Here is a 22646-nt window from a genome sequence, read left to right on the forward strand (position 1 = left end):
GTAGGACCCCTGGCCTCTCATTCCCTCCCTCCCACGTCCGCCAAAACATCTGATCCGATTCGCATCCGTATTCCCCACGTAAGGGCTCACCTGTCTTTCGCCGTCGGACGGTGTTCGAGACTGTCCGGACCGGAGACTGTACCGGCTCGCTCCTCGGCACGGGGTTTTTCTCTCCGGTAGCGAAGCGTCATCGGGAGGGAGGGAGGGGAGGGGGAGGGGAGGCCGGGAGGATCCAGGTGGCGGCCGGCTATAGAGCCGGCCGCCGGCACAGTGGCTCATCAGTCGGTGCGCGGTGCTGAGGAGGGGAGGACCAAACGCGTGTGAGGTGCAGGTTCGACTGGAGGTGTGGTACGGAGGAGAGGAAAACATCGCTTCTGCTGCTGCTAGTGGGAACAAGGTGAGAAAGATGAAACTGAATGGGCACGGCGAGATCCGGAGGTTATATAAGTCGGTATTTCGGCTAATCTGTAGCTAATACTTTATACGGCACACAGCTATTTTTTCAGATTTGCCATGTGACCTAATTCTTACCAAGTTAATTTACATGTGAATTTAACTTTGAGGCGCTCGAATAATTTTGATTGGATAGGTAGGTGTACGAATATAGTGATACAAAAGCCTCGACGAAACACACGGCGCAGCAAGTATTGCTATACTTTTCAGTTTACCTCGCTAAGGCAGACGGAAACAAAAAGTTGTCCTGCCTCCAGTACGGAGCGTAATTTGAACGTACAGAGCGAGCCCAGTGCAGTACGGCGTCCTTGAGCCGGCCGGCTGACACGTGTGTGCCACCGCGGATCATCTACCGGCGGGCGGACGCTTCCAACAGGGGCGTCCATCCTCAAACTTTACGCTTCACCTAGTGATCGAAACACATAGCTTGCTTCCCACACATTTGATCAGATGTCTAAGAGTGCTTATTACAATAAGTGACCAACGTAACTAAACGGCGGTAGTTCAACATTGATATCACCATGCATCGCTGACCAATGGCGCTTTGCATATTCGAGTCTATCCTGCCCGCACCGAGCCTGGCGCTTTGTTGCCCGTTTGTCCTTGGCAGTAACCAGGCAAAGTCTGACCGCTCGGACCCCGGCCGGTTTTCGCTGTTAACTGCTAATGAACAACACAGACTGGATCTGCCGCGCGGCGAGGTGTAGGGAGCGGTTATCGTTATGGCCTTGTCGTACACCTGCATGCTCGTTTGTAGCGACGAAAGGCATAGGGAAGACGGAAACACTAATGGCCTGAGAATGTTCAAATTCTAGCGTAGAGTTGTAATTATACTTAATGATGATCCTGTGAGATACCAGCTCTAATCTTGCCTGGTTTTCCTATTCTATCGAAAATAAACCGAACGTAGTTTTCAATCTCGAGGATTTCACATGTGAATTTAACCGACACGGAAAGGTTTGTGACCTCTAGGTCACTGACTTGACCCTGTAGTTACCAGAGTAGGCACCCGGCCAAACCAGTGTGACACCTATAGGATTATCGGCTAGCCGTGCCCTCTTGCCAGATTTCTAGCGGGCCTCAGCCTCGTAGCAGTCTTATCTGTAGGCTGACAGCCGAGTAGTAATTTGTTGGTAGATTGCGGCGCACACATTTACCAAGAACTATACCAGCAGCTAATCCGAAGGTTGACCTCAAAACAGGGGTAACTGTGTAATGTAAGCCATTGTTATAAGCACACAAAAGGTAATCACAAAATATGAAAGAGCAATACCTATTTCAAAGATAGAAACTCACGATCACGATTCACGATACTTACCAATACCTGTCGTCATAGGAAATAAATAAGTCAGTACATTGCCTGCATAAAACACAAGCGCCTGCCCGACCAAGCTACAAACTCAGGGAGAAGAAAACAATCAGCAAAAAGCCCAGCTGCCATCGATTCACACCATAGCGTCCTTGCCACTCACATCAACACATTATCCGCGCTTCCACATACTTGATGACACATTTCCGTTTTGTTTCACGCCTGTCCTGAGCGTCTCACCGATGCGGTTGGAGCACGTGGCCGTTTTTCCAGCCCCCCCCCCCCCCCCTATAGCGATTCTCGCGCCGATAAGGGCCGCCCGGAAACCGTGCACGCGCCAGCCTATGACGTCACCAGGGCCTGGAAAACACGGCGTGCCGGGCGCGAGGTTAGCGTCTTGGCCGCCGCTGCAGTCCCCGGCTAGTGCGCGCCCGGGCGTCGCAGTCACCACTATTAGTGAGGATGGTACAGCATGTGTGTGGGTGAATACGATCTCGTGGGGGGGGGGGGACTTGGCAAGTGAATGAACACACATAAAGACGTGGCGATCTTTGTCTTCAAGGCTTGTAGCACGTTTTTATCAAAGAAATGATTTTGATTGTTGTCAAATATTAGATGAGTGCAGCATCTTTACATGCATGAAGCTGATGATACGAAACTGGCTTTAGGAGCGAATCAAATGAAATAACCCCACAACATGTTTCATTCAGTCCGCCTGCTCCGTTTCTCACTCTTTCCCGTCTCCTGTTTCAGATGACGCTCACAATGCGGCTGGCAGCCGTCCTGCTGGTCTGTTGGACGGTGGCGAGTCACGCCGAGGCTCGCGAAAAACGACAAGGTTAGTCGGGTGACTCAGCAGGGGAAGAGCGTGATCACTGCTTGTCCGACGGTCTGTATGCAGACGATTGCAAAATAAACAGAAAACATGTCTTTAACTGTTCGTGCAAACACAACTGTTGTGGTTTGTTCATTATGGTCGGCCAAGTCATCCCTTAATTATTTTTGGAAAACACATACAGCCGTTCCCTTTGAACTTTGTCCTTTTGGAATAATTCCATCATTATTATCATCAGCAAGCTAAAATTGTTCAAGGACAAAACAAGTAATGCATAAGCCGAAGCTGTTTTCGGGTGATTAATTACGATTTGCAGGCTCATTTTGATCCCTGTCCTTTTCCACTGATCTTCCGTTGGATGTTCTCCCCGTGTCCTGTCAGTGGCCTGACCTGTCGATCTTCCCCACCCTGCAGCGATTCAGTTTGGCGTGGAGCCGCGTCCGTTCGACTCGGACTGCGTGGACTACGCGCGCCGGCCGGGTCGCTGCGGCCCGCTGCGCGACTGTCCCGGCTGGCTGAGGGTGGTCTCCAACCACCCCAGCCAGCAGGACGTGCACAACCTGAGGAACAGCCTCTGCGGCCGGACTCCCAACCAGGTGCCGCTTATCTGCTGTCCGCGCAGCGCCGGACCCATCAAGGAGACCATCCAGCCGCCCACGGCACCACCCACCCGGCCCACCCCCCGGCCCACCCCGCGGCCCACGCAGCCGCCGCCGACCCGGCCTCCGACCCCGCGGCCCACCCAGCCGACCGGCGGCGACCGGGTGCCCGAGGAGCACCCCAACCGGCGCCTGCTGCCCAACGACAACGCGTGCGGCATCAACATCCACAACCGGATCGTGGGAGGCAACGTGGCCGACCTGGCAGAGTACCCGTGGCTGGCCATCCTCGGATACGAGGGTGAGTAAACTGAAAGGACGCGCCTGGTCGTGTGTAGAACTAGAGACACTCGGCTTGCAAGCGCTTTAGCATGGGCGTAAGAACCTCACAAAAAATGGGAGGGGGCAGCGAAATTTCAATATCACTTTGTGGGAGCCCCAATGCCCCTATGAAGAAATTCTTTGCAGTTTTGTGCTCATCTTACCTCGCTGAATCATTTCCTACATTTTGTTCCGTTTTAAATAAAAAATAAAGAGTTAACTTTAAAAAAAACTGAAAGTGGAAGAGCCATGCCAGCCCCCCCCCCCCCCCCCCTGTTCCTTCGCCTATGCGCTTTAGCGAACGCCGTTTGCAATTACAACTAACTTCACCGTTAACAGTTGGGACTCGAAGCATAAACACATTTCAACCGAACCCGGCCGTCATTAACTCCACTAAAAATGGACGTCTGAGTGGCTATCTGTAAGATCGATGCGAAGGAGAAAGCTGATCCCATACCAGTTACAACATCCTTTTAATTATCAGCGATGCTGGGTCGTTCGTTTTCAGTTCATTAGCACCCGGCACGGATACCGTTGTTTTATAAATCTGGCGGGCAGATTATGTGTCTGGTACTGTCCGGCTCAGCTCACGAGAGGCGCCAAGGCATACTCTTGGGCTGAAAGATACCAGGAACGATCGGTGTTATGCTCGTTCTTTCGTGACAGAAAGATAGGCTGGGTATCATGACAGTATTAGGAGAGTGCCAGGGGTCAAACACGACTCTGGGGTTATACAACTGTGTGACACTAAGCCGGCTCGACCCGTCCCGTCGCCACCGCACTCTGACGGCCCTCTCCATCCTCCCCTGGCTCTCCCGCGGCCGGTCGATCCGGTACCGGTCCCCACTCCCGTGACTGGCCGATAGTACCGCTGTCCGCTTACTGCCGTCTCTCAGACGGGATTGCGGTCACAGGCAGAACCCTCGCCGCGTCCCTGACAGCCGCAAATACGCCAGAAACTGCGCCGTGACATTTACTACGAGACCGAGATTGGTATTGAATCAAGTAAAGTGACAGGTTTGTGAGGATAATAGGCCGATTTGGTTTTCATGTCTTTCTAGATGTAGATCCCGCAGAATTTTCAACGACGACTACCTTCCTTGCTTGTCTTTATGTGGAAGAACATAGTTGATGAACACCATCATCAAGGCAGACCAATTTCATTCGTCCCGTTAACCAAAACTGTCCAAATATTAGTCGTTACATACAGGCATTAAACAAAACGCATATAACAGGAAAATTATAAATAATACCACGTTACTGTCATCGAGACCTCTTCCGAACCATCTCTGACCACTGCCCCCCCCCCCTCCCCCAGTGGTGGGCACCGGCTCTGTGGAGTTCAACTGCGGTGGCACCCTCATCAACAACCGGTACGTGCTGACGGCGTCCCACTGCGTGGTCAGCCTGCCGTCCGACTTCCGACTGACCTCTGTCCGGCTGGGAGAGTACAACCTGCGCACCGCCGTCGACTGCCAGGTGGTGAGTAGATATGACCTGAGACAGTACGGTACAACCTGAGGACGGCTGTCGACTGCCAGCTGGTGAGTAGATACAACCTGAGACAGTACGGTACAACCTGAGGACGGCAGTGGGCTTTGTGACGCACATATATAGGAGAATTGGGACATGAATTGGGACAGGTCATGAATAAGATGAGACAGGTTGAAAGTACATTAGAGTTGGTGAAAAGCGAATAATGCAAAGGTAGATATGCATAACATGCAGTTTGCAGTCAGCATCGGTATGCGGATAAAATCACCGCTGCCTAGGATGATAGTCTGATAAATCTTTTGGACGTGGGAAGCCCCGTATGGCATACCTTACACGAAAAGGCCTCTATAATCATTCAGTGACATCGTCACTTCTAGCCACAATGACCGATACAAGGGCAGTGCTTCAAAGGTCAGCTCGTGGCATCACCGCCAAAAACACATGCAATTACAAAATATCCCAATTAGCAAGTGTTGTTTTCAAATAGTTGTCATGCTCGATATGATCGTGATTCAAGCGTATGTGATGGCAAATCCACGTGGAAATCCCCTCGCGTGAGAGGACCAGTCTCAGTTTCGTCGTAAGCATAAAGCATTTGACCAGACTGTGTGATGCGTCACCTCATCAATGAACGTTTCTATGAGAAATGCATGCATCACTTATAATAAAACGACATGAGTCGTCCAGTACGTATCATCGTTATACCCTAAAACGAGGAAAACTACGATGCGTTTCAAAGCGTCAAATTACCTTCAGACTTACGAGTAGAACTAAACACACATATTCAAATAAGAGATGAAATTAATAATGCATGTTAGGATATGCAAACCAAGCACTACAGGCCCCCGCTGAAAAGTTCAAGTGAAAATACTGTTTCGTCTTCCTGATGCCATGCTATGCAAAACACGAAGAGACTAGCGACATTAGAGATGGACGGAACTTTCCAAACCACTGCAGCAAACTTTGACCGAGCCCGGTCCTCCCTCTCTCCTTGCAGCAAGGCGGCCGAGAGGTGTGCGCCGACCCGGTGCAGGACTTTGGCATCGCCCAGGTGATCGCGCATCCCGACTACAACAAGCCGAACCGGTTCTGGAACGACATCGCGCTGCTGCGGCTCGACCGACAGGTCCAGAACAGCTGTGAGTAAACTAAAGACAGTACAAAACAGCTGTGAGTAAGCTATAGACAGGTCCAGGACAGTTCTTCACGGTTAAAGCTTAACATCTATCAAGGCTCAGTTCAGGAAGATGACCGAATAAGTGTCACCTGCATATAAAGCTATAGAGGTAAATGATCTAAGAGGCAGCGCCGCAGCAGCCGTACTGCTCAGAACGTTCCTTTGGCGCTGGCTACCTGCCCGAATCCGGGACCTGAAGACACCGACATTCCGCGTGCCCAAAGGATTATTGCCGCGCTGTCCTGAAACCAACCCTAATCCCTTACCGTGAAGCGCTGTTACCGAGAGCGAAATTTCGAGAACGTCATCCTCCGCGTTCCTTCCATGACGAATTCATAAACAGGGGGGCGTTGTTTTTCACGGCCATTAGCTCCCGGTTCTCCGGCGTTGTCTGTGGTTACACGAGCGTGCACTGAGCCCTCCACCCTGTCCCGATCAGCCCAGCTGTATGTCTGCCATGTCTGCCTGTCAAGGTGGTACCAGGCACCAGGTGCATGCCTCACAGTGGAGGGTATCATGGAGGGATAGTTGTTTTAGTGTGTACCCACGGCAAATAGTCCACAGACCGATCCAATACCACGTCACGGTAGGTATCGTCTGGCCAGTGCCGTGTCATGACACGGAGAAAAGCGGCTTATGTAGGCATACGAAGCCAGACTCAGCCACAGTCATGATAGTTGGAGAGAACTGACGTCCTGAATGATCACAATCTGACAGGACTGAGGCCTTCCAATGTCCAAGCACTGCAAGACCCCATATTGACGTGAAAGGATAACCAGCATCTAAAATGTGAAAAGCTGTTGATAAGCATACAGGTTTGACTAGCCCATTTATCTAACAGATAATCAGATACCTACGGACGCATCAGCTTATTTCACATTATAAACAATCCATGAGGTATCAAGTCCCGTCTAAACCATAACGCAATTCCACAAACTTCCTTGCAGACCTAGCGTTAAAGGCTCTGCAGACGACAGTCCTGGCAGGAACGTTTACAGCAGCACCCTGACGCCATCCCTCTCTGTTTGCAGTATACGTCAGCCCGCTGTGTCTGCCGTTCGGCGACTGGAGGACCCGGGACCTCGGTAACACAAACCTCTGGGTGGCCGGCTTCGGACTCACGCAGGCCTGTGAGTATGGATGGGTCCACACTGATTGATCCTTTTGAAACGTTTGACACAGACTAGATAACGAATGTTCATTGCTAAGAGGCTAAAACAAAATGTCACTGCTATCAATGATAATTGGAGCTAAAAATCCTAACTATTCAAAGTTTATTATAAATGTTCGTTACACTTCGTCCTCCCATTGTCTGTCCCTTACTGTCCATTCCTGGTCTAAGGATTGGTCAGCACGTGTTGCCGTCTGGGTGAGGCCGGATGTCACTGTATTCACCTCACTTTACGGAACCGGACGCTACAATCGGACTTGTCCGTTCTCAGGTCCGGTCTAAGCCGGAGTTAACTATCAAACTTCCTGTAATCACCGATAATTGGGTGTGTGCAACAGGATGAAAACAATACGTTAAAGAGCTGCATACAAGCAAACAAATATCGAAGTGCTGAAAAACGTAGCAATAATGACTAGTAACGAGTAGATTTTTCTCACATCAGCGCCTGAAAAGCAAAGTAGCAAGGTGTGAGCCTCCGTAAAATGAAGCGTGATATTGTGTTCGAAGATAGCAGCCTCATCCTTATCCATTTTGGCGTGATACTGCACCCTATACCCTTGGCAGTAACTGCTTGCTCACCCCAGCATCGCCGTTCCCCGTTTGGCAACCCTATAAACGCACCCCTACCAACAAAACACACAGCTTAGAGGTCATTTCGTACAGTCTCCCTTCTCTACACGGTATTCGCAACTCTTTCTCCTCTCTCCTCTCCCCATTCGGCGACTATATTTCTGACGCCCCCTCTCCCTCTCCCCCGCAGTCGGCGACTCGAGTGACCTGCTGATGGAGCTGAAGGTGCCCGTCGTGTCCAACGACCAGTGCGCCCAGGTGTTCCGCCGACAGCAGGCCGTCATCGGACCCAACCAGATGTGTGCCGGCGGGGAGGCCGGCCGCGACTCGTGCTCGGGTGACTCGGGAGGTCCTCTGATGGGCGTCAACCAGTTCGGACCGCCGTACAGGATCGTCGGCGTGGTGTCGTTCGGTGTGACCCGCTGCGGCACGGCCAATGTGCCCGGAGTGTACACCCGGGTCGGGCAGTACCTCAACTGGATCATGGACAACATCCGGGCCTAGGTGACGACCAGGGAGGTACGACAGACGTGCTGGAGTAAGAAGAATGATGGCACAGAGAGCAAAGAAAAAGGAGACCCGGAGGAGGGGAGAGCAAGGAGAAAACTGTCCAAGCTGTAGCGTCATGGAGAGTACATCGACTGGGACGCTATCAGATACCATAGATGTCGCTTTGTCCTGGAGAGAGAACACCCGAGGTCGAGACGCGGTGTTGGAGCGAGGTGCTCCGATGGAGACGGTTATGGGCACCGGTTGTGCTGATAAATACGAAAGAACTTTTATGTACAATTGTGAACTTTGAATTATACTGCTTTCGGAGATTATTGTAATTTTACAAAGTGATGTTCTATTGTGCGCAGTTTCTTCAAAATAATTAAAACGGATTAAAAGCAATTGTGACTTGGGAACGGATGAAAGCAATGTTGATGCAGTCAATCAAGTTTGAAGAATCGTGATCTAAGTGGCGCTAGAACTTATTTCTGAACTACTCAAATGACCATCAACGGCACGGGTGTAAAACTTCTTTAGCATAATCGTGCGTTTTTTCATGCATCCATAATTAGATGATTGGGTTTTTGGGCCATGAACTGATAGAAGTTTTCTGTCATAAGCATTGTACTCATTGGTCATGCTCAGTTGAAACATCAGTCGTTAAATGCAAGCCGTATGTGTGAATATATGAAATGTATGATAGTATGAATGTACCGGAAGTCGAATATGTGAATGAGAATCGCTATTACGATGTTCAGTGATCGTACATTGACCACCATTTTAGTATGGTATTGTGATGATGTATGTTATGAGCGCGCAATGAAACAAATGCTTGTTTTAGTGCTTATGACTTGCTTGGAGGTCCACCGAAATGGTGAGGTAAATGAATAAAACGGAAACGAAAACTTGTGCAGTTTATGAAACTCACGAAGATGCTATGGTAGGGACATCAAAACAAAGAAGTGTAAAAACAAAATGTCAGAAGGTGGGATCTCTTCGACCACCTAATAATTGTCTGGTTTCTCTCAGCTAAAATTGGTGCAGCTTAAAAACGACTAGACAAATCAGCGGCGCCCCCTTTACACAGGCACCACATGCCTCCGAGCGACGCCGTGTGGCTGGACCCGGGACGGGTATGGAAAAGTCCGTCGCACAATTCACAAACAGCTGTGGGTCGGCCCAGTGAACTGAGGATCAGCACTATAGCTCCTTCAAGGCTGTTTTTAAACACGTGAGACAATACTTGGTGGGCGCACTTAAATCTCGGATAGCATTGGGTAGGTAGGACAGAGCTACCGTTCTATGCAGCTGACCTAGTTCACATTACTCACAGGCTCCACCTCTCACCAGCTGGTGCTACAGGGGACAGTGAGGGATGTTTTCGGAGATCCTGAGATGATCGGGGCAGTCCACTTCAAAGGGCTGAGATTGACAGACGTGACAACGGCTAATCTTCGGCGAACCATCACGTTTTGGATGCCAGGTAATACCAGGCATTCGTAATTTTTATTGGAGGATTTGTTACCGGGTCTCCTTTCGCATCGCAGTGCATGGCGTCTCGCAACAAACGATCACACGCCGATATCGTGCGATTGGAAAGGAAAACAGTTTCCCACATCGGCATATATGAATCCAGACTTATTCAGGCCCTCATGTTCAGCTCTAAGTGCACCTTTGGTAAATTAAGAAGTTCCAATTTTTGTCCTCTTTCAAACTGTGTTCCGGACAAAAAGGTAACATATCAGGTCAACGAGCATTCGATGTTGCTCGATTTCAGTTAACTCGAAGGTGATGTCGATAATCATCTGACTGTTTTGCTCCCCTTCAACTCTCGTTTGTTCCTGGTTCGAATTATAATCCCATGTCACTGTAATCGCACATAAAGATATATATGTTCCGGCTTTAAAGTTGCAGCTGCAAGTATACAACACAGAACACGGAAAGGAGACACCGGTTTCATCATGCTGCAAGAGTCGATAGACAACTCTGCTTGTATATGACTTTTGTTCCGACTCAGAGCTGCTGACAGATGACATGCATGCTAACAGGAAGCATCGTTTTAATCCTTGTCGATACACCATGCTTCGGATGGCACCAGTAGCCCGATGGAAATATACCAGATGCCCGATTGAAATATACAAGATGCCCCTACCCAGGGCTGTGCTTGACTCATGAGTCGAGTCAGAAATTTGACTCAACTCTGACTCAAATGAGTCAGATTTGAGTCGAGTCGGATAAGATGTTGAGCTGTTGAGTTGAGTCAGAGTTGAGTCAGACAAAAATATGAAGGTGATGAGTTGAGTCAGAGTTGAGTCAGTAAAATAACTTTTGACATTGACACACACACATATATATATATATATATATATATATATATATATATATATATATATATATATATATATATATATATATATATATATATATATATATATATATATATATATATATATATATATATATATATATATATATATATATATATATATATATATATAAGCTTTCCACCACCCCCTCGCTTAACAACTTAGCCCTGCTGCCAGATTCCCCCCCCGCTCAACAACTTTTTTATTTGAGTCAATTTTGAGTCAACTCACTTGACTCAACAAAAAGTTTGAGTCAAGTTTGAGTCGACTCATATTTTCAATGAACCGCTTGAGTCATGAGTCGAGTCACGGGAAAACTCAGCTCCTTGTTTGAGTCAGAGTTGAGTCAGGGCTTTCTGAAGTTGAATGATGAGTCGAGTCGGCAAATTTTTTTTAGTCGAGCACAACCCTGCCCCTACCTACATTCTATGGTGATTTTTAGTTACACAAGCTCGACATGAATCACGATGTTTCCAAAAACCCCTGCTGATATGTTCTAATAAAGGCTTGTTTCACAAAATTACAAAGAGAAAAATAATCCAAACGACAGACGAATCGTGTCGTACCTTGAAAACTGTAAAATAAGATGGTAAGTCGCCTGCAAATAACTTGTTGAAATCACGAAATGGAGCTCTTAGCAACAAAGTAGATCGGAATCCGTTTCGTCGATGACTTCATAGTGCCGTCGAGCGTCGTTTTATCGCGACGCAGGCATTAGTGATTTTGAGGGGTTTTGCCTTTCGACATTCGACATTCCTCCTTTCGACATCATATATATGACGTGAACTAGCAGCAACTTTGACTTGTACTATCCCAATCTACGACAGTCCGTGCCCAACCGTCTCGAGGGGCTGCATTGGAGGGAGTATGGGATTAGCTATCAGTATCAATATTTCTTTCTGGAATACCGTTCATCTAATGTCACCGGTTACCCATCAATGAGAGAGGGTAGGGGCAAACGTCCCACCCGACATTCCACAGCTTTTCTAAAGCGTTAATTCCGATAGGAAATGGAGTGAAGTAGTAACTTGCTGTCGAGAGCTTATTGAAACATAGCGTCACGTCAGCGATAAAAATGCATCGATAATTATCGCTCCGTCCCTTCGCAGACCGCCAGCGCCGTAGCGGCCGATATATGCACTAATGACTGCACCAATTGTAGATGGCAGCACACTCTCCGGTATTTAGCACCCGACTACATGTGCCGTTAAAGGGACCCTCCCACCTTCAAAAAAGTTTATGAATTGGCATGAAAGTGATGTCGCTCGGCTCAGAAAGAGCGAAAACGAATATCTATCAAATTTCACCGAAAAATATTCACCGGTTTTCAAGATATTAAACTTTTACTTTTGTTTACTTTTTTGGGATCTCCGCTGTTTCTAGCGACTTTATTTTAGAAGTGCGGCGTTTGCGGCAGATGTTGCGCGCAAATAGCATATACCACCGCGTGCTACAAAACGTTTTAGTCAAACATTTAAAAATCGCTAGATATCTGCGCTGACGTCACACATTCAGAGGGGTATTCCTAAGCATTAGCCCCTCTGAATCAAAATGCTGCAATTTTGAAATTCAATATTTCCGATTTAAGGCATTTCTCGATGTTGTGAGTGCCGAAACCGGTAATTGTGAGCCAGGGACCCCATTTTGGCTATCTCAACTCAAATCTAATGTTAAGGTGGGAGGGTCCCTTTAATCGGCTCAGTTCTGCCGTAAGCCGCGATCGTCCGATTACATATCACACACCCAGTGTGAGAGGCCGGGATTCAAGGCCAGACACTGCCGGCTGCACCTCGGCCGGTCTGAGGCCGTGGGTCGGGCTCTCAGCTCTGCATCGCGGAGGTAGCCTCCACCAGCCAGTCGTGGAGTCCGAGGGAGGGGGCTAGAGGAGGCTGAGGCACATGGGCCCGCATACAGTGCTACTGGCTTCACATCAAGTTGTATTCCATTTTGGCAATAGCATTGGAGGGGTGGAAACTTACGTAACGACGATTTACCAATAAACACTACGCATATGAAAAATAGGAAGAACATTCAAAAGTAGCGACACCAAAATCGTACGGAGATTTCAGGACTACTTACCCCGATAAAAACGGTGACGCATAACTTCTTTTCAAATATAAAGCAAATACCAATAAAATTTACCCTTCGGTGCCCATCGGTGATGGTTCCCTACACGTACTAGGTACAGGATGACGGTCATCGATCAGCCAACCGGGGTAAAGGGCAGCTCCCGCAACAGCATACCGTCTCCGGAGTGAACGTTTGAGTGGCTGGGCGATTTCGTCCTAACAACGGTACGATCTAGGTCGCACATGAAACTATGAACACTTGGTTTAAACTTGTGTTCTGGCGTAACTTCGAATTGCTGACTATGCCTTTGAAGTTTGTTACAACTTACTTCAAAGCATTTAAAGGTAGTGTGCCACCTTTGAAAGATTTCCCATTTTATTTTTCCTAGGATAAGAAGCTTCTGTTTTTACCTAATATCGCAAAAAAAAAATCAAAAATGGGCCTGGAATAGTGCCTTTTTCGCCTAAAAGTTTATCGGTTTTTCGATATGTATAACAACTGTAGTGTAAGTGGGCTGACCTGCAAACAGGCGTCGGCAACAATCGCGAATGCGGCGCACATGTGACAATAAGCAAAGGTCATAGAGTTACGACGTACAGTATATCTAAAAAGTATGTCCCCTGGTTTGGCTCTCCCACAGGAGGCGAATCGGTAACTTGGCTGAATCCCAGTTGCGGCATCCGGCCGCCAGGGTCGCTGCCGCGCGAGCGGCCTTGACCGCTCGCATGTCATTGGCAGTTCGGTCCCTCCCCATCTATACCGAGGTGGGGAGGGGAGAAGAGGGGAAGAGAGGGGAGGGAGCGGCATCCGCTCGGCACTTGGCGATACCTGGCTGACCCAGCGCTCCCTCGCTGACCTTGTCCTGCCCTCAGGCGAAGACCGACTTCCTGGCCTGTAGCGGCCCAGCGGAAAACCGAGCTCGCGGGGCGCGACTCCATTGGCCCAATCTTATAAATGGAATGCTGTCGTATTCACGGCTTTAGATAATACTAATAGTGATACCAGCAGTGGATGTGGTAAAATACAGTCCAAAATAAACGAAAGCACTCGATTCGTGCATAATGCGCCCTCCCATTCAAATAAGCCCGCCCACTTCGATAGATGGTGTAGTTTCTTAGGGCGTAAAAGATGCAAAACACTACCGATTTTTTTTTAGCTCGGCCACTGGGACCGACAATATACAATTGACTGAAATGCATGAAAACCATTTTGCATTTAGGTAATAGCCGTTTTCTGCACCCAAACTTTAGCCTGTGACGCCCTGTCCATTCTAAAGCGTTTATAAGATTGGTCCCAGCACCCGATTTTATATGAGGAAGTCGTTTAAAAAGCATCTTATTTCTAACGAATTTATTATTATGGCCACTTTTACAGGACGTCTATAGAGCTTTGACTTTTACATTTCTTCCTCGTTCAGGAGAAACGTTTTAACCCTCACCGGACCTTCAGGTTTTCTGAATACCGAGGGACGTTGGGGGTTGGAAGTGAGGAAACAACCCCCTTCGCCGATTCGCCCCTAATTGAGCTAGAGCCTCACGAAAGAAACGATCGTGTGCGTCGTTACGAAATGCAGCGATTGGTCTCCGATTTAAGGACCAGGGTCAGCCGATGACTTCGGAGGTCAGGTCAAGTGGCCCAAGGCACAGGTTCGGTTTTTGGTAAATAACTTCGCTAAAAATGATCGCAGACCCGCGATTTTAGCAGCATCGTGTTTGTCTAGCTCAGGCGTGTCGAATGGTATACTTTTTCTTCGGGTGAGATCAACTTAACCCTCGCCCGTATAGAGGGGGGGGGTCGAACGGACCCCCTCCCTCGGTTTTTCGCGAATAACTCGCGTAAAAAGCGGCCGATCGCGACGAAACTTTCGTTACCCTCGCGTTAATCAATTCTACACTCACCCTGAAATCGTCATGACCCTGATCTTAATGACCTTTGACCTGCGACCTACTTTTCGAGACCATGTTTGGCCGGAATCGCGATTCGGCGTATGTCGGCTCGCATTAGCGGCGCGTTTGCAGTCTTTTCGTGGTTTTAAGCGTTCAAACATGGGATATGATGTTGCTTCCATGCATTAGGGTGGGTGTCAAGGTCACCGGAAAGTCAGGTCAGGTATTGACCTTTGATGACCTCGGTTCACTTTTTCGAGTTTTACATGTTTCTAGGCCAGTTTTAGGAGCTGAATTCGAATTTAGCAGCCATATGAACATTTACGAAATAGCTTTGGTGCCCTCGTAACATGTTGCGAAGCTGTCAGAGGCGGTTGCCACCTACTACGAATACCCTTACTGGTTGACCTGACCTGACCTGACCCGACCTGGCCTAAATGCATGAAGACATCATCTGTGATCAAAACTAACATGATATTCGTGATCAGCACCCCGAAAACCCCATAGCAGCCACGCTTTACGACTTTCTAACAGGCCCGATTTTGCCGACTTTTGGGTCATTGACCTGACCTGGAAAGTCAACCGATGACCTAGGACCTTAAAATTGGGTATCATCGACTTCCTCTCGTCACGGCCAACACGCTCGTTTTTCCGCGAAGCTCTAGCTCGATCAGGGGCGAAACGGCAAGGGAGGGTCCAACGGACCCCCCCCCCCCCCTTATACGTTTGCGGCTGGAAAAACACCAATATGGGCGAGAGTTAAGGTGTTAACCTCGGGTCAAGGTCAGGTCACAGCCCGTCAGGTCACGAACCTGGTCAAAGGAGGTCATATTGCAATATATCAATCGATTCGGCAGGTCTTTTCATGTCCATTAGTGGCTTTATCGACTCGGTAGCTTTAGTTGATCGGGAGTTATTGACGAAAAACTGATACCCTTGGTTACGTGATAAATGACGTCACGCAAGATCAACAAAGCAAAATTAAAGCATCAGACCTTGCAAGGAGCGCATGAAATCGCGATTCCGTGTGCTTGAGAATTTGAGATAGTTGTATATCATTTCCGGACCAAACTAGCAATTTCCATATTCCCCTGACTTTTAATGGTGAGAGACTGACCTGATCTCAGGCGACCCTTCAGAAAATCCGAGATATTCATTTATACAAGTTGTGAGACTCTCGATCATACTATAAGATCCTGTAAGTTTCATCTCCCTATGAAAGCTCTGCACTGAGGGTGTAGCGAAGTTGAACATTTTAGGAGTGTGCACACAGTCCTAAAATGTTGAGGACAGTTTAGGACAGTTTCACACAGTTCATTTTAGGATTGCTCATTTATGACGTCATAGATCAGTGACCTGACTTGACTTAAAAATGCGGTTGGCGTAAAAAATTTCTGACTTATCAAATCCCGACTAAAAAATCGACTTATAATCCGGTTAATCAAATCCCGACCATGTTTTTACCTGGCCATTAATGTTCTAGCCTTACAGGTGATTGTTTGAACGCGGAAGATGCTGAATCTTGGTTAACCCCATACTTATCGTATGATAAAGAACGTCAGTGTTAGAAAGTTAATTAACAATTTTATTTAGGATAGTTTAATTCAAGTGGGTATAATCCGACTTGACAATTTACTAGGAGGGTTTTGCAGCGCTATTAGTTTTTAATTATAAATCATTGCTAATTTCGACCCGGATATCGTTATTCAATGCTGGCCTTTGCGTCCTCAGAAAGTTGTTTATAGTCATGAAGGCTTGCATTGGCCCATACTTTCCATTTTTCAGCACTATTATTCGCCGTAGTTGACCAGGTGTTTTCTTCAGCTCTCCCCCGAATCCTTTGGCTTAGACCTGGCGTATCACCCGTGCATCGCAAGACGCACCTACCACACACAAGTTCATGATCCCCACGAACCCACATCAGCGTCCGTTCGCTTGGTGTGTGACCCCTTGACCTTTGGCCGCGACAACTGCCAGCTTGCCGGAGCACCCCTCCCTACACGCGCTGCCCCGCCCGCTCCCCTCCCTCCCCCCCCCCCCCCGGGGTCGTGTCACGAAGGTTCGGGGTTACGCTACTACCGGCCGCTGCGCAGCTGTCACCTAGCGCCTGGGAATGTGTGGTCTGGTGCGGATTCAGCCAACTACCGGCTCGCGACACCAGCGCCACGTAGTGGCGACGGTACATTCTTTTTAGACACACTGTACGGGAATGAGTTATCAGCTGTCTAATCGTAGACAACACAATGTCGAGCCTTACCCCGCGTTCGATGTCTCTCGGACGACGAAGATTCTACGCCGTCCGGCCAATCACGTTCCATAACCGCAGCCGAGCCCCCTTTGACCTTGGACGGGATTGGCCGGACGACGTAGAATCTTCGCCGTCCGAGAGACATCGAACGCGGGGTTAAACTGTAAGCCTGTATTGGTATTGTTTCTTTTATTTGGCTGTCGAACATTATTTATGGTTTGAAATATGATTTTATGTAAGATAATTGATACGAAAAAGCCGTTTCTTAAGTTATGACCCCATTTCACCACACGCAAGTGGCAGAAATGACAATGATCAGCTGACGCATTTTTCTTGGCCGAAGTCAGAGCGCGCGGCCCGACGCACCACCACCGCACTACAAAGTATGAGCAGAAGCCGCGCCCAAAGCCAGGGCCCCGGTAACGTGAGGTAGCCGAGTCGGGGCAGCGTGCGCTGACCCAAGCCGGGGCCGCAGCTTTGGGCGCGGTCTACCGCATCCCCGCGGGCAGCCCCGGGCTATTACATGACACCGGGAGGATGCGCGGCCCCGGCTTGGGTCAGCGCACGCTGCCCCGACTCGGCTACCTCACGTTACCGGGGCCCTGGCTTTGGGCGCGGTCTACCGCACCACCTGACAGGCGTGTTCGAAACCGCAGGAGATGATGATGAACGGGTTTATCGAAACTTGATTGGATGAGCATATCGGTAATAGCGATTTCAGTGTGTGCATTTATTGTTCATAGTGGTGTGAAATGTGGTTGGGGTACGACCGACAACCCATCGGGGCGAATTTCGCACTGGGGTACTTAAAAATTTGAAGAATTTAAGACGTTTCCATGAGTTTTGAAGGTATGGATAAGTTCTAAAAATCCGGTTCTCCTTATCTGGGCCATTAACTCCATACGGTCCAGGAAAGCTGGCACACTACCTTTAAAATTCGTTTTGCGACATATTTTAATTGACGTTTTTGTAATCGAGATACAGGAAAGTTTCGAAATAAGACAGAAAACCATGTTTGTTCTCTTTCCGCTCCGAGCCCCGTCACGGTCGATGAAGGATCCCTGACTCATATGAAGCTTATGGGGGCAAAGAGAAATTGCAAACGGTTAGGGAAAGTTTGGGAGCGGTTTACTTTTTTAGTTGGAACTTGCCCGTCTTAGAACAATGGCTTAGGTATCAGGTTTTAGCCGTAACTGTTCAATAAAAATGTCAATAAAAGGGTTGGAATAAGGCCGAGCAGAGGAGAATCAAAGGCTCTAAAACTGCACCGGTAACACCTAGGCATTAGTTGAGCAATATCGGCAGACCATTACCCATGCAAAAGGCCAACGAGTTTCGCTATAAGAAGAGTTTTAGAGGGATTAATATCGTGGAAGCACGGTGGCAGCGATGGCATTAGCTCCTTATTTGTGGAGATGTGTTCAACGTCTATTCCTCTTCACCTTTATGAATCTACCGCAAACCGTTAGAATCAGCTATGACGAGAATCGACACATTGCTGGAGACTCTTCCCCGTAGCACCAGTTCAGTGAAAGCCGTCCATTGTCGGCGTGTCTTCCCGACGGGCGGGGCCGGCCGGCCGGGAGTTTTGTCCTTGTATTCAGTCCAGTTAGGAGAGTGAGCGGCCGTCGCCTGCAGGGAGGAGAGCCGGCCCGACCAGCTCGGGTCGGTGCGGCGGCCGGCCGGCGCGCCGGCGCTCCCCACACCCTCTCCAGCCGGCCGGCCACGCAGACATGCGCCCGCTGCTGCTCTGCGCCTCTCTGCTGGCGCTCTGCGCCGCCCCGGCGCTGGCCCAGGGCCGACGCCGCACCGCCGCCGAGCCATCCGCGGCCCGGCGCCGGCCCGCCAGCCGCGTGGTGCCCGCGCGGACCACGCCGGCGCCAGAGGTGCCCGAGTTCGAGTCCGAGTGTCCGCTGCGCGACGGGGTGTTCGCCGACGCGTTCCAGTGCGACCGCTACTACGAGTGCCGCGACTACGTGATCACGGAGAAGCTCTGCCCGGACGGACTGGTGTTCAACGACATCAGCCCGACGCTGGGTCGCTGCGACCAGGTGTTCTCCGTCAACTGCACGGGCCGCGAGGAGCTGCAGGAGGCGCAGCCGACCGGCGACTGTCCGCGCCAGAACGGCTACTACGCCGATCCCGACCCGACCAACTGCGGCACCTTCATCCACTGCGTGGACGGCGTCAGCAACCGGGTCGAGTGTCCGTCGGGCCTGGTGTTCTCCCTGCAGATGGGCACGTGCCAGTGGCCCGACCAGGCCGGCCGCACCGGCTGCTCGTCGGCAGAGGTGCTGGCGTTCGAGTGTCCGGGCGCCGGCGACCCGCGACTGGCCGGCGTGCCGGCCGACCTGCCGCTGCACCCGCGCTACGCCGACCCGGCCGACTGTCAGTTCTTCTTCTCCTGTCTGGACGGCGTGGTGCCGCGGCGACACGGCTGCGAACAGGGCCGCGTCTTCAACGACGAGACCAAGCAGTGCGACAAGCCGGAGAATGTGCCCGAGTGCAACTACTAGAGCGGAGACCGGCGCGCCGGTAGGAGACGCCGCACAAAACCAGCTCGGCAGTGCGAAGTGGTTATCGTCCAAGCCGTGTGTCGTTTGGAAACCGGCGTGGAGACGTCGGTTGACTGATTATCCTGTTTGTCTTTGTTGCTCATTGTGTAAATGTACGTTGTGTGAAACGTGCAATACTCGTTAAAAGCATTGGCGAGTTGGCATAATACACATGCATATCATCATGAGTTGCGCCTTTTATCAACCTAGACAGGATAAAACGCAGCGCCGTCTAAGCCCTATCAATCACGCAACGATCGATCTGAAGAATGACTGTCTTGCGTATTGCGAGAGTCATGCCTGAATGCATGTAAGGATTTCTCTTAAGATAGCTGATTTCAATTGCAGAGTATCGTAGTCTTCAGACTGTTTGTTGTTATATTTGCATGCAGGGAACAAAATCACCCATCTGGGTGAAAACTGTAAGCAGTTGTCGGATGTCACCCTTTGATAAAGACATGTTTATGGGGATGGGCTCCAATATAAAATAAACACAATACATGACAGTTGTTTTTGTCTCTGTTAACTTCTGCATAAAATACTTCTCGGTGAACAGAAAGATAACCAACAAAGACAAACGAAACGGAAGATATTGACATTAAGCGTGGTACATCATGCATTTCCTATCCGGGAAAGCCAAAACGGTAGCATTTTTTTTTTAGAAATTTGGTCCGAACCTTTTAAATGGAAGGATTTACAAGGACAGAGCCCTGCTAAGCGAACCTTCTTGCGTTGACCCTGCCCTCTACCCTCCGATCGCGCGATTCCGGTTCTATGGCAGAATTTGCATTCTTAAGTTTAACGTGCGCACATAGCCGCGCTTGGCCGGTCCCCTCACTGACTTCGCCTGGCCACGGCCTGCCACCAACCGCAACCATACCTGTCAGGACGGCCCATAAACGTCAAGCGCCCGTCGCGCTTCAAACCCGGACTGTTATAACCGGGAACGCGCGCTCTCACCACGCGGAGTCCGACGCTCTACCGACTGAGCTACGGGACCGACTCAGTTTTGTACTATTTGCCCTTCGGCCGTCATGTAGTGATTCAAACACTATACAGAGCAGTTCAGAAAAGGATGGATCCGCTCACTACTGTGAAATAAACTGGCCTCTTCGGTCCCAATGACATCAGAAAATACGACACGGTGCACACAAGCAAGGGGTCACGACCGCGAAAATAAAGGCAACCTTTTATGCCCATCCGGATAACTAATTCTTACATTCTAATAATAACGATATTAAATTCGCATTGGATATGTCACGACCGTGTATCCGAAATCAACTTGCGTCCTGTGATATCTTTCTAATGTTCACAGTTTGTTTATCGCTATGATGCGGCAAATCTAATCTGACCCTGCAACGACTGATGAACAATGCACTGTGATTTCATTGGACTGCCATTCCACTCGGTTTTCCCGGCACAGGGGCCGGTCAAGACGGCCAGGTAGGTAGTTCCAACACCTCGCCCGGGTAAAACCCGCCGGGGCCCCGGCTGACCGCGCCTGCAGACCGGGCCTCCGCCTCAACCCCACCTCCGCGCGCCCGTGCCGCTGCATCCTCACTGCACGGTGACGTCATTATAACGAGTCGTGACGTCACCAAAGTGCACCGTGACGTCGCCAGGGATCAGCGGACTGCAAACGGTGCTCTCCGCGGGGCAGAGGCGCTGTCCTGGACGGTACCTGGAACGGGTGTGCGGGTGCGGGCTAGCTGAATGTTGAGAGATTCATGCATGACTTCGCTATTGATCTGAAACAATCCTTCATGTTCAAGGCAAATAAATGATGAGCGGTGTCTAAATATGTCCGTGCTGTAAACGTTTTCTTTTCGCAATAGATACCTTTCCCAACTACACATTGGAGCGGAGTGATTGCATATTTTGAATGGATTTGCAGTCGGCGCTAAATAAATATATACGGCTATGATGCACATTGTGCAGTGTGTATTTCCTTCCACTGCACTCACTTATTGTGCAGTGTGTATCTATGTGATAAATGTGCATGTCAGCTTCGTGAACAGTAAACGTATTTAGTTCCTAGAATGTTCCAACTTCCACGCACATTTATCATATTCACTGCGCTGAGATCATTCCCTTATTGTTGGATTGAATGGAGTTTACATTGATAGCCAATGTCAATATTAAATTGAGCAGGAAAAGACTCACAGTCCGATGTTGCAGATCGAGCGTTTACACATCCGGGTTCGCTCTAGCATCCGGTTTCTCACACTACTCTCTATCCTCTATCTCTCTCTATCTCTCTCTATCTCTCTCTCTCTCTCTCTATCTCTCTCTCTATCTCTCTCTATCTCTCTATCTCTCTCTATCTCTCTATCTCTCTCTCTCTCTCTCTCTCTCTCTCTCTCTCTCTCTCTCTCTCTCTCTCTCTCTCTCTCTCTCTCTCTCTCTCCTCTCTCTCTCTCTCTCTCTCTCTCTCTCTCTCTCTCTCTCTCTCTCTCCCTCCCTCCCTCTCCCTATCAGTATACCGGAGTACGCATACACCAGCCTTCGATCACCCCCATTGATCGGCCCAGTACACGATCACCTTGGCAGAGATCGCGCTATCTCCTGTGACCGGAAGCCGGGCAGGGCCACATCCAAGGCTCCCAACCATGTGGTGACAGTTCCGCCTTTGAAAGTGACAGCTGATAGGCCCGTTACATTCATCTACATTGGATGTGTGTTGAGATAGCAAACTTGCTCCTCATACTTTCAAATGGCACCGGATCTCATAAATAGTGACCGGACGATCATCCAATCATACAAATGGCGCAAAAAATAATAGTAGGTAGATCTTTGTTACTTTGTAAATGCTAGGACCAACTGGCAAATTTCTAACCTGCTATGTAACTTTACAAACCTGGGTGTTACTCGACATAAGTGTAGGTAGTAAGTACGTACTTGTGCACCCAATACCCATCAACAAAAATTAAAGCGGCTGAAAGTACTGGTAATTGTGACCATTAAGCTGAGATGATATCAAAGACCAGAGGCTCACGGAGACTCAGAGACTTAGAAGATGTAGCCCAAGGGATTCATGATGCGCCCGAATCGACTGTCAAACAATGAATGCGGATGCAAGTCAAATATGCAATTTATTTCT

At 49.3% G+C, this 22646-nt stretch overlaps 2 protein-coding genes across 2 annotated transcripts; both read left to right on the plus strand.

Moving 5' to 3' along the window:
- Nucleotides 1-293: 293 nt before the first annotated feature.
- Nucleotides 294-9329, plus strand: LOC122374815 (phenoloxidase-activating factor 3-like). Its single transcript, XM_043353805.1, has 7 exons — nt 294-397; nt 2516-2600; nt 3012-3497; nt 4836-4999; nt 6009-6150; nt 7220-7318; nt 8120-9329. Exons 2-7 carry the CDS (start codon nt 2516-2518, stop codon nt 8431-8433), a joined length of 1290 nt encoding a protein of 429 aa, XP_043209740.1. The 5' UTR covers nt 294-397; the 3' UTR covers nt 8434-9329.
- Nucleotides 9330-18684: 9355 nt separating this feature from the next.
- On the plus strand, nt 18685-19734 carry LOC122374816 (protein obstructor-E-like). Its single transcript, XM_043353806.1, has one exon. It carries the CDS (start codon nt 18725-18727, stop codon nt 19505-19507), a length of 783 nt encoding a protein of 260 aa, XP_043209741.1. The 5' UTR covers nt 18685-18724; the 3' UTR covers nt 19508-19734.
- Nucleotides 19735-22646: the final 2912 nt, after the last annotated feature.

Source organism: Amphibalanus amphitrite, unplaced genomic scaffold (genome assembly GCF_019059575.1).
Source record: "Amphibalanus amphitrite isolate SeventyFive unplaced genomic scaffold, NRLGWU_Aamphi_draft 001718F_arrow, whole genome shotgun sequence".
Lineage (NCBI taxonomy): Eukaryota > Metazoa > Arthropoda > Thecostraca > Balanomorpha > Balanidae > Amphibalanus > Amphibalanus amphitrite.

Excerpts from the sequence above, each read along its gene's own strand:
- LOC122374815 (XM_043353805.1), top strand. The coding sequence starts at position 2,516 with ATGACGCTCACAATGCGGCTGGCAGCCGTCCTGCTGGTCTGTTGGACG. Across the intron at positions 2,601-3,011 it reads GGCTCGCGAAAAACGACAAG|CGATTCAGTTTGGCGTGGAG; the intron begins GTTAGTCGGGTG and ends CCCACCCTGCAG. Across the intron at positions 7,319-8,119 it reads CTTCGGACTCACGCAGGCCT|TCGGCGACTCGAGTGACCTG; the intron begins GTGAGTATGGAT and ends TCTCCCCCGCAG.
- LOC122374816 (XM_043353806.1), top strand. The coding sequence starts at position 18,725 with ATGCGCCCGCTGCTGCTCTGCGCCTCTCTGCTGGCGCTCTGCGCCGCC.